Consider the following 12,796-nt stretch of genomic DNA (forward strand, 5'->3'; position numbering starts at 1 on the left):
TCATCATGAAGTGCTTTGAGAGACTAGTCAGGGACCATCACCCCCACCCTACCTGACACCCTAGACCCACTCCAAGTTGCTTACCGCCACAACAGGTCCACAGACGACGCAATCGCAACCACACTGCACACTGCCCTAACCCATCTCGATAAGAGGAATACCTATGTGAGAATGCTGTTCATCGAGGTTTTTGCTTTCCAAGATGGCGTAGCAGTCGGACGTGTGTTTTGTCTTGTCCCGTCCTGTATAGTGTAAATATAGTTTTTCCTCGTTTTTTTTTCTGTATATATTTCGTACATATTTTAATCTCACTTTCCAACTACAGGCTGAATATACTCTCCTGCAACCCGCATCACCCAATGTGGTACGGATCTGCTTTTTCTATACTTTAGAATCGGAACCCTCATCAGAAGCTAGCCGCTAACTAGCTACTAGCTAGCCACTGCTAGCGGTCTTCAACGCTAACTAGGACACCAGCGCGACATCTACCCAAAGCATATCAGACTGCTTTTTCTCTACCACATCTCCGGATTCCTACCGCAAGCTCTGAACCTTTATACCGGATCATCGTAAATAGCTAGCTGCAATCCGAGTGGCTACTCCTGGCTAACGTCTCTGTCCCAGAGCAAGCACCAGTTAGCCTGGAGCTAGCCTGGAGCTAAGCCCATCTCCCGACTTGCCGAAGAGGTCCAAAAATACCTAATTTGCCAATTGGCCTGGACCCTCTACTGACCCTCTACTGCCGACACGGAGCCCCGCCGATCCATCACGACTGGTCCGCCGACATAATCGTCTGAGGGGGTTTCAACAGGCTTTTCCGCTGCGACATCGCCAAAGATCCATCTGCTGGCCAAGGCCCGCGAGCTTTCTGAATCGCTGTATCTCCAGCTCACCGCATGAAGAGGAATAAACAGACTCACCCCATCGCGACGTCCCCCAAAGGTTAACTCTCTAGCCCTCGCTATCTCCCTGCTTGCTAATTCGGCCTGCTAACGGCTAGCTTGTCAAGCTCCGGTCCGCTAACTGCTACCTTGTCTAGCTCGGGCCTACGAACTGTTAGCTTGTTAGCACAGGCCTGCTAACCGTCTGAACCACCGCGTCCCAATCACTCTCTGACCCCATTTACTTTCTATCTCTTTTTGATTTTTAATTTGTTTATACCTTCCGGAAACCTGCCTCACCCAATGTGATACGGAATCGCTGTTACTTTTACTCTTATTTTTATTTTTTATGACACACTCAAGAACCTCCAGACGCTAACCAGCTAACTAGCTACAAGCTAGTTAGTCATTGTTAGTTTTTAAAAAAACCTGGATAACACTCGCCAGCCCAGCCCCCCTGCCCATCCACCGCTGCCTCCTGGACACTGATCTCTTGGCTACATAGCTGACGCACGCTGGACTGTCCATTAATCACGGTACTCCTTTCTGCTTGTTTGTCTTACCTGTCGGCCCCGTTGCCTAGTCAACGCCATTTTACCTGCTGTTTGTTGTGCTAGCGGATTAGCCTCGCCTACTGTTTTTAGCTAGCTTTCCAAATTCAACACCTGTGATTACTGTATGCCTCGCTGTATGTCTCTCTCATATGTCAATATGCCTTGTATACTGTTGTTCAGGTTAGTTATAATTGTTTTAGTTCACAATGGAGCCCCTAGACCCACTCTGCATACCCCTGTTACCTCCTTTGTCCCACCTCCCACACATGCGGTGACCTCACCCATTACAACCAGCATGTCCAGAGATACAACCTGTCTCATCATCACCCAGTGCCTGGGCTTACCTCCGCTGTACCCGCACCCCACCATACCCCTGTCTGCGCATTATGCCCTGAATATATTCTACCATGCCCAGAAACCTGCTCCTCTTATCCTCTGCCCCCAACGCTCTAGGCGACCAGTTTTGATAGCCTTTAGCCGCACCCTCATACTACTCCTTCTCTGTTCCGCGGGTGATGTGGAGGTAAACCCAGGCCCTGCATGTCCCCAGGTACCCTCATTTGTTGACTTCTGTGATCGAAAAAGCCTTGGTTTTATGCATGTCAACATCAGAAGCCTCCTCCCTAAGTTTGTTTTACTCACTGCTTTAGCACACTCTGCTAACCCTGATGTCCTTGCCATGTCTGAATCCTGGCTCAGGAAGGCCACCAAAAATTCAGAGATTTCCATACCCAACTATAACATCTTCCGTCAAGATAGAACTACCAAAGGGGGCGGAGTTGCAGTCTACTGCAGAGATAGCCTGCAAAGTAATGTCATACTTTCCAGGTCCATACCCAAACAGTTCGAACTACTAATTTTGAAAATGACCCTCTCCAGAAATAAGTCTCTCACTGTTGCCGCCTGCTACCGGCCACCCTCAGCTCCCAGCTGTGCCCTGGACACCATTTGTGAATTGATCGCCCCCCATCTAGCTTCAGAGTTTGTTCTGTTAGGTGACCTAAACTGGGATATGCTTAACACCCCGGCAGTCCTACAATGTAAGCTAGATGCCCTCAATCTCACTCAAATCATCAAGGAACCCACCAGGTACAACCCTAACTCTGTAAACAAGGGCACCCTCATAGACGTCATCCTGACCAACTGGCCCTCCAAATACACCTCCGCTGTCTTCAACCAGGATCTCAGCGATCACTGCCTCATTGCCTGTATCCGCCACGGAGCCGCAGTCAAACGACCACCCCTCATCACTGTCAAACGCTCCCTAAAACACTTCTGTGAGCAGGCCTTTCTAATCGACCTGGCCCGGGTATCCTGGAAGGACATTGACCTCATCCCGTCAGTTGAGGATGCCTGGTCATTCTTTAAAAGTAACTTCCTCACCATTTTAGATAAGCATGCTCCGTTCAAAAAATGCAGAACCAAGAACAGATACAGCCCTTGGTTCACTCCAGACTTGACTGCCCTCGACCAGCACAAAAACACCCTGTGGCGGACTGCAATAGCATCGAATAGCCCCCGTGATATGCAACTGTTCAGGGAAGTCAGGAACCAATACACGCAGTCAGTCAGGAAAGCTAAGGCCAGCTTCTTCAGGCAGAAGTTTGCATCCTGTAGCTCCAACTCCAAAAAGTTCTGGGACACTGTGAAGTCCATGGAGAACAAGAGCACCTCCTCCCAGCTGCCCACTGCACTGAGGCTAGGTAACACGGTCTCCACCGATGAATCCACGATTATCGAAAGCTTCAATAAGCACTTCTCAACGGCTGGCCATGCCTTCCGCCTGGCTACTCCAACCTCGGCCAACAGCTCCGCCCCCGCAGCTCCTCGCCCAAGCCTCTCCAGGTTCTCCTTTACCCAAATCCAGATAGCAGATGTTCTGAAAGAGCTGCAAAACCTAGACCCGTACAAATCAGCTGGGCTTGACAATCTGGACCCTCTATTTCTGAAACTATCTGCCGCCATTGTCGCAACCCCTATTACCAGCCTGTTCAACCTCTCTTTCATATCGTCTGAGATCCCCAAGGATTGAAAGCTGCCGCAGTCATCCCCCTCTTCAAAGGCGGAGACACCCTGGACCCAAACTGCTATAGACCTATATCCATCCTGCCCTGCCTATCTAAGGTCTTCGAAAGCCAAGTCAACAAACAGGTCACTGACCATCTCGAATCCCACCGTACCTTCTCCGCTGTGCAATCTGGTTTCCGAGCCGGTCACGGGTGCACCTCAGCCACGCTCAAGGTACTAAACGATATCATAACCGCCATCGATAAAAGACAGTACTGTGCAGCCGTCTTCATCGACCTCGCCAAGGCTTTCGACTCTGTCAATCACCATATTCTTATCGGCAGACTCAATAGCCTCGGTTTCTCGGATGACTGCCTTGCCTGGTTCACCAATTACTTTGCAGACAGAGTTCAGTGTGTCAAATCGGAGGGCATGCTGTCCGGTCCTCTGGCAGTCTCTATGGGGGTGCCACAGGGTTCAATTCTCGGGCCGACTCTCTGTATATATCAATGATGTTGCTCTTGCTGCGGGCGATTCTGCGGGCGATTCCCTGATCCACCTCTACGCAGACGACACCATTCTATATACTTTCGGCCCGTCATTGGACACTGTGCTATCTAACCTCCAAACGAGCTTCAATGCCATACAGCACTCCTTCCGTGGCCTCCAACTGCTCTTAAACGCGAGTAAAACCAAATGCATGCTTTTCAACCGATCGCTGCCTGCACCCGCATGCCCGACTAGCATCACCACCCTGGATGGTTCCGACCTTGAATATGTGGACATCTATAAGTACCTAGGTGTCTGGCTAGACTGCAAACTCTCCTTCCAGACTCACATCAAACATCTCCAATCGAAAATCAAATCAAGAGTCGGCTTTCTATTCCGCAACAAAGCCTCCTTCACTCACGCCGCCAAGCTTACCCTAGTAAAACTGACTATCCTACCGATCCTCGATTTCGGCGATGTCATCTACAAAATGGCTTCCAACACTCTACTCAGCAAACTGGATGCAGTCTATCATAGCGCCATCCGTTTTCTCACCAAAGCACCTTATACCACCCACCACTGCGACTTGTATGCTCTAGTCGGCTGGCCCTCGCTACATATTCGTCGCCAGACCCACTGGCTCCAGGTCATCTACAAGTCCATGCTAGGTAAAGCTCCGCCTTATCTCAGTTCACTGGTCACGATGGCAACACCCATCCGTAGCACACGCTCCAGCAGGTGTATCTCACTGATCATCCCTAAAGCCAACACCTCATTTGGCCGCCTTTCGTTCCAGTACTCTGCTGCCTGTGACTGGAACGAACTGCAAAAATCGCTGAAGTTGGAGACTTTTATCTCCTCACCAACTTCAAACATCAGCTATCCGAGCAGCTAACCGATCGCTGCAGCTGTACATAGTCTATTGGTAAATAGCCCACCCATTTTCACCTACCTCATTCCCATACTGTTTTTATACTGTTTTTTTTATTTATTTATTTACTTTTCTGCTCTTTTGCACACCAATATCTCTACCTGTACATGACAATCTGATCATTTATCACCCCAGTGTTAATCTGCAAAATTGTATTATTCGCCTACCTCCTCATGCCTTTTGCACACATTGTATATAGACTGCCCATTTTTTTTCTACTGTGTTATTGACTTGTTAATTGTTTACTCCATGTGTAACTCTGTGTTGTCTGTTCACACTGCTATGCTTTATCTTGGCCAGGTCGCAGTTGCAAATGAGAACTTGTTCTCAAATAGCCTACCTGGTTAAATAAAGGTGAAATAAAAAAAACTAAAAAAACTACAGCTCAGCATTTAACACCATAGTACCCTCCAAACTCGTCATCAAGCTCGAGACCCTGGGTCTCGACCCCGCCCTGTGCAACTAGGTACTGGACTTCCTGACGGGCCGCCCAAAGGTGGTGAGGGTAGGTAACAGAATCTCCACCCCTCTGATCCTCAACACTGGGACCCCACAAGGGTGCGTTCTGAGCCCTCTACTGTACTCCCTGTTCACCCATGACTGCGTGGCCATGCATGCCTCCAACTCAATCATCAAGTTTGCAGACGACACTACAGTGGTAGGCTTGATTACCAACAACGACGAGACGGCCTACAGGGAGGAGGTGAGGACCCTCCGAGTGTGGTGTCAGGAAAATAACCTCACACTCAATGTCAACAAAACAAAGGAGATGAGCGTGGACTTCAGGAAACAGCAGAGGGGGCACCCCCCTATCCACATCGATGGGACAGTAGTGGAGAAGGTGGAAAGTTTTAATTTCTCGGCGTACACATCACGGACAAACTGGATTGGTCCACCCACACAGACAGCTTTGTGAAGAAGGCGCAGCAGCGCCTCTTCACCCTCAGGAGGCTGAAGACATGTGTCTTGTCACCAAAAGCACTCACAAACTTTCACAGATGCACAATCGAGAGCATCCTGTCGGGCTGTATCACCCCCTGGTACGGCAACTGCTCCGCCCACAACCGTAAGGCTCTCCAGAGGGTAGTGAGGTCTGCACAACGCATCACCGGGGGCAAACTAACTGCCCTCCAGGACACCTACACCACCCGATGTCACAGGAAGGCCATAAAGATCATCAACGACAACAACCACCCGAGTCACTGCATGTTCACCCCGCTATCATCCAGACGGCGAGGTCAGTACAGGTGCATCAAAGCAGGGACCGAGAGACTGAAAAACAGCTTCTATCTCAAGGCCATCAGACTGTTAAACAGCCACCACTAACATTGAGTGGCTGCTGCCAACATACTGACTCAACTCCAGCCACTTTAATAATGTAAAAATGGATGTAAAAAATGTTTCACTATCCACTTTAAACAATGCCACTTCATATAATGTTTACATACCCTACATTACTCATTTTATATGTATATACTGTACTCTATACCATCTACTGCATCTTGCCATCTTGATGTAATACATGTATCACTATCCACTTTAAACAATGCCACTTTTATATGTTTACATACCCTACATTACTCATCTCATATGTATATACTGTACTCGATACCATCTACTGCATCTTGCCTATGCCGTTCTGTACCATCACTCATTAATATATTTGTATGTACATATTCTTTCATTCCTTTACACTCTGTGTATAAGGTAGTTGTTGTGGAATTGTTAGGTTAGATTACTCGTTGGTTATTACTGTATTGTCGGAACTAGAAGCACAAGCATTTCGCTACACTCGCATTAACATCTGCTAACCACGTGTATGTGACAAATAAAATGTGATTTGATTTGGTATCTGGAGCATCAGCATTTGTGGGTTCAATTACAGGCTCAAAATTGCCAGAAACAAAGAACTTTCTTCTGGAACTTGTTGGTCTATTCTTGTTCTGAGAAATGACGGCTATTCCATGCGAGAAATTGCCAAGAAACTGAAGATCTCGTACAACGCTGTGTACTACTCCCTTCACAGAACAGCACAAACTGGCTCTAACCAGAATAGAAAGAGTGGGAGGTCCCGGAGCCCAACTGAGCAAGAGGACAAGTACATTAGTGTCTAGTTTGAGAAATGGATTCCTCACCAATCCTCAATTAATTTTATAGTACCCGCAATAAACACCAATCTCAACGTCAACAGCGAAGAGGTGACTCCGGGAGGCTGGCCTTCTAGGCAGAGTTCCTCTGTCCAGTGTCTGTGTTCTTTTGCCCATCTTAATCTTTTCTTTTTATTGGCCAGTCTGAGATATGGCTTATTCTTTGTGACTCTGCCAAGAAGGCCAGCATCCCAGAGTCGCCTCTTCACTGTTGACGTTGAGACTGGTGTTTTGCGAGTACTATTTAATGAAGCTGCCAGTAGAGGACTTGTGAGGTGTCTGTTTCTCAAACTAGACACTCTGGTGTACTTGTCCTCTTGCTCAGTTGTGCACTGGGGCCTCCCACTCCTCTTTCTATTCTGGTTAGAGACAGTTTGTGCTGTTCTGTGAAAGGAGTAGTACACAGCTTCGCACGAGCCATTGGAACACAGAAGTGATGGTTGCTGGTAAATGGGCCTCTGTACGTCTATGTAGATCTTCCATAAAGAAATCTGCCATTTCCAGCTACAATAGTCATTTACAACATTATCAATGTGTACACTATTTCTTATCAATTTTATGTTATTTTAATGGACAAAAAAATGTGCCTTTCTTTCAAAAAACATTTCTTAGTGAGCCCAAACTGTTGAACGGTAGTGTAATTTGATCTCTGAGCAAGTATGCTAATTGAGTGCACTGAAATGAGCCATTTTTAATTTATAGGGTTAGGGTTATAGTACCTGATGTTTGTTTTGTACCATACTTTTTTCTAACAGTAACCAGGGTTTCCGTCCAACCTTTTGATGTGAGTATAGTTTTTTTTCTATAATCTCTCTCTTTTGTCCATAACAATAATCTCATCATGTAGGCTATATGTGTGCTCTAAGCAACACTGCACATGCCAAAACTAGAGTTTGCACACGCTATATATTTTTGTGAGAACCATCACTAGAGTTTATTTTTTTAAATGCGATGGAAAACCATTTAACTTGGATTTTTTTATTCGTTACGTGGGAGTTTAACCGCCAAAATGTGTTTTATGTACACTGTCATCACTCACAGCCTTTTAACTGTAACAAGTACATGTGATGGAAACGCATCTCTGGTGGGAAAATGCACTTTTTTTGATGCAGATTTGAGAATATTCACATGAAAATCTGTAGCCAATTGGATGAAAACCTAGCTATTGAGTTAGACATGAGGAATCCAAAGAAATTGTCAAAGTTTGCATTTGAAACAGTGGCCAGCTAAACAAAACCAAAGCATGGGTTGCTGTCATACCTGGTCCATAGCCTGCTTACAGGGTAAGAAAAACAGTATTTACTTTTGTAATTTGGGTGAACTATCCCATTAACAATGATCACCAAATAGCAGGAACAGCACCATCTAGTGGTCAACCTGGTAATATCAGGATGCAGGATGGGATATAAACCCAACAGCTTAAATTACAAATGTCCGTGAACAGGGGGAAAAACACATGGGTGTCATGGTTTGCTGAAATGTTATGGAACGACCCGGAGAGGACAAGAGAAGGGAGTAGAGGAGAAAGAGAGGAGATTCAACAGAACGAAACAATATATTTGTTGGCCCATAGTCTCTCCATGTTGTAGCTGCCCACTCGGCCGTTCCTGAACTTACCCAACCAGCTGACCTCACACTTTCCACTCCTGCAGTGTGCTTGAGGACAACCTGTGGAAAACACCACAGCTGGCCACCCTCCGGCCCTATCACATCTACACTGCAACTCACTTTATTAGTGTTAAAATGCCACTGCTCTCCTGCAGGCTCTCTGGCTTTATGGTACTGCTAATTGTGTTTTAGACTAAAACGCACACACATGCTGGCACACACACACACACACACACACACACACAACAGGTAGCTTCAGGCGGCACACATGCATACACACACACACACACACATCAAATCAGTGTATTGATCACGTGCGCTCGGTAAAGTGAAATGCTTACTTGCAAACTCTTCTCTACTATGCAGTACAATGTCAATATCAATCACACCAGGTAGCTTCAGGCGGTCCAGCTGGTCAGGGGAAGATTAGTACTGTACTATACGTCAGCTGCAGGAGAACTAACTCTTGGCACAATAAGACCCGAAGCCATGTTTTAACTGCTGCTCTTTGTTCTGAAAGCGGTTGTTTATTTCTCCGTGTTCTTGTTGGTTGTTGATATACAAGCACAGTGTGGTCTAAATATCAGATCACATGTCTGTTGATTTTAATAAAGTATTGTGGGGGCATTGGATATTTAAGAGAAGATTCTGGGTAAAGCTAAGGAGACACAGACTGACAGTCCAGTAGGGGCTTTGATTCGAGAAAGTCTTATACTGGGCAAAAATTTAAACGCAATATGAGCAAAAATAAAAGATCCCAGAAATGTTCCATCCGCACAAAAAGTGTATTTCTCTCAAATGTTTTGCGCAAATTGGTTTACATCCCTGTTACTGAGCTTTTCTCCTTTGCCATGACAACCCATCCACCTGACAGGTGTTGTATATCAATAATCTAATCAAACAGCGTCAGCTTCTTCACCTGCGGGATGGTCTGAGACGAGTGTGGGTGAGCGGTTTGCTGAGGTCAACATTGTGGAAGTAGTGACCCATGGTGTCGGTGGCATTATGGTATGGGCAGGAATAAGCTACGGACAACGAAACACAATTGCATTTTATCGATGGCAATTTGAATGCACAGAGATACCGTGGCGAGATCCTGAGGTCCATTGTTGTGCCATTCAGCCACCGCCCATCACCTCCTGTTTCAGCATGATAATGCACGGCCCCATGTCGCAAGGATCTGTACACAAATCCTGGAAGCTGAAAATATCCCAGCCTGAGTACTCACCAGACATGTCACCTATTGAACATGTTTGGGATGTTCTGGATCGACGTGTATGACAGTGTGTTCCAGTTCCCACCAATATCCAGCAACTTCGCGCGAGAGGAGTGGGACAACATTCCACAGGCTACAGTCAACAGCCTGATCAACTCTATGTGAAGGAGATGTGTTGCGCTGCATGAGGCAAATGGTGGTCACACCAGATACTGACTGGTTTTCTGATCCACACCCCAACCTTTTTTTAAGGTATCTGTGACCAACAGATGCATTTCTGTATTCCCAGTCATGTGAAATCCATAGATTAGGGCCTAATGAATTTATTTCAATTGACTGATTTCCTTATATGAACTGTAACTCAGTACAGTCTTTTGAAATTGTTGCATGTTGTGTCATTTCTTGGTGTAAAAGGTGTCATACTCAGTGGGGCTTGAGTTGTAGAGAATGTGGGTCTGTCCGTTTACTGTTCTGCTGTTCCTCGGCTGATTTCCCCATGTCAAACTAACCCTCTCTGGTCTAGATTATACTGCAGTTCCCAAACACACACACACACGTACAAGCCCTGTAAACCATCAGCACCGATAATCACTACAAGACAAGGTATTGACACAGCGCTATGTGTTTGCTCGTGTGTACTCGTGTTTGTGTGTGTGTGTGTGGCTGCATGGTGCTGGTTTGCGTGGGTTTGTAAACAATACTTGGCACAAACTATTAAAGACTGACGCACACACACACTAACCTTCTCCATCTGAGGTTCAGAGACAGGAATCTGTGTTTACATCAGTCAGCTCTACCTTCTGTTTCATACAGAAACATTAACCTTGGGGATGGGGGTAAGGTTCCTGGTATGTCACAGGACCACCTGTGTGTGTGTGTGTGTGTGTGTGTGTGTGTGTGTGTGTGTGTGTGTGTTTCCATGGGTGTAACTATTTTCTCATATTGGTGATAATGATTGAAAACAAGTTGGATGGCTTTGCTCTCTGCATACACCACACTCACACAGGTGGCCTGTCAGTCAGAGGCTAAAGGTCAGAGGTGAGCCTTTTGTTAATGAGATTATTTACTAGGAGCAATTGGGTGAGGTCAAATGGAGCTCCTCAAAGGGAATGCACCTGAGGAAAGAGAACTCACCAGCCACCTACTTTATTCTTTCTCTCCCTCTGTTTTACCTTTTCCGTCTGCATAGTGAAGCGCTGACTGCGCTGTAGCCATGGTTATATTTCGCTCCCTCCTTCTGTACTTTCAGCAGGGAAGAAATCAAGACTGCTGATTTCATCTACACACACACACAATTGTGACAGTGCCAGTTCTGTCTGCACTGTTAGCCCTCATTAATATTGCGGCTGTGTTTAACGAGTGGACTGCTGGAGGGTGGAAGGACGTGAGTTAATCGTGTTAAAGGGATACCTCAGGATTTTGGCAATGAGGCCCTTTATCTACTTATCCAGAGTCCGATGAACTCGTAGATATCATTTTTATGTCTGCATGTGCAGTTTTGAAGGAAGTTTCTAACTAGTGCCAGGGCAAATTGCTAACAAGCGTTAAGTCTATGCTTATCTATATGCTTATCTGCTAGCAGATTCCCATAGACTTCCAGTCGTTGCGCTAACGCTAGTTATCATTGGCTCGCAAAACTACCTCCCATCTTCATACTGGACACAGAGACATAAAAATGGTACGCACAAGTTCATCTGAATCTGGGGAAGTAGATAAATCCCGATGTGTCCCTTTAATGTGTTACAAGTGTCTGCTGTCAGTTCGGCATATGACCAATAGCTCTGTTAAAGCGGTGTGTATCAAACCTGTTTACTCATTAGCAGTTACTGTAGTGTGTTACAGTGAAGTGACTCAGCTCAAAGATGCGCCGGCGCACACACAGCACTGCAAAACCTGCTCCCAACTATTGACAAACTGTTTCCACAAAGGAGAGAGCTCGGTGTGTGTAAATGGCTTACAGGTGCTGTTTGAACATTCGGGGTAAGAATGGTAATGGGTTGTGTTGGTGTGGTGTGCGCCTGCCTCCATGCACTCTATAATGGAATCAATATCTCCCTGTGTGTGTTGCCTCCAGGCAACTTGCAAAACTACTGATCATTTGCTAAAGTCACTGAAACTTTTGGTAGTAGCAGGCAATCTATGGTAACTATGGTAATGTATACTTAACTTTAGAATAACGTATTAATATACCGTATAAATGTTTTATATCTGTCCATGAGTTTCTAGTAGAAAGGCCATAAGGTTCAAGAGGAAATGGCCAAGTGATTGACAAATGTATCTAATCAACAATGGATTATTTTTTATTCATCTCTGCAACTCTTCCAACTATAGATTATTTTCACAACTGCCACCAGTTTGACACCGAAACATTTACAATAAAAAAACATATTGACATAGTCAAATAAGTGTGTACATGTTTTTTTTATTTTTTATGTTACCCTCATATTAAACACCAATGTTATTCACTAAATTGATGGTTTATATTTAGCATCATGTTTGACAGCTTTGCCAATCTATTTTTTAATTCTAATATCGTCTTATATGATTATTTTATATATTTTATATGTGATATGGCCGGAGATGATTAGACAGCTGTGATAATCTGAAATTCTCCAAAAGGCCACAAAATGACTTAAAAGTGACCAAAATGCTTAAAGTTTACTGGTAAACTTTTGAAAAAGTTACCAGTAATATACCCTCCCTCTGCAACCCTACTAGTGTTTTTGCTCTGTCATTATGGAGTATTGTGTGTAGATTGATGAGGGGAAAAAACTATTCTATCCATTTTAGAGTAAGGTTGTAATGTAACAATATGGGAAAAAGTTCATGGGTCTGAACACTTTCCGAATGCACTGTATGTCTATGGTTGGGTGCGGCTGTTAATTTGCCTTTAGCAAATTTCTAAATACGCACGAAAAACATAGTTTGGAAAGCAAATGCTGTCATTACTAAATGTGTATTGT

The 12,796-nt window shown here is 45.3% G+C and overlaps 1 protein-coding gene across 4 annotated transcripts in view; it reads left to right on the forward strand.

Annotated features, from left to right (window-relative positions):
• Positions 1–12,796, forward strand: part of xrcc4 (X-ray repair complementing defective repair in Chinese hamster cells 4) — a 38,631-nt gene that overhangs the window by 22,021 nt on the left and 3,814 nt on the right. The window contains exon 8 of one of the 4 annotated variants that reach the window (XM_029620196.2): positions 7,765–7,793. The exons of the other annotated variants lie outside the window; for them this stretch is intronic. Within the exon in view, the coding sequence (XP_029476056.1) occupies positions 7,765–7,792 (28 nt within the window). The 3' untranslated portion in view covers position 7,793. The remainder of the gene's footprint in view (positions 1–7,764; positions 7,794–12,796) is intronic. 4 annotated transcript variants of the gene reach the window in all.

Source organism: Oncorhynchus nerka, linkage group LG19, assembly GCF_034236695.1.
Source record: "Oncorhynchus nerka isolate Pitt River linkage group LG19, Oner_Uvic_2.0, whole genome shotgun sequence".
Lineage (NCBI taxonomy): Eukaryota > Metazoa > Chordata > Actinopteri > Salmoniformes > Salmonidae > Oncorhynchus > Oncorhynchus nerka.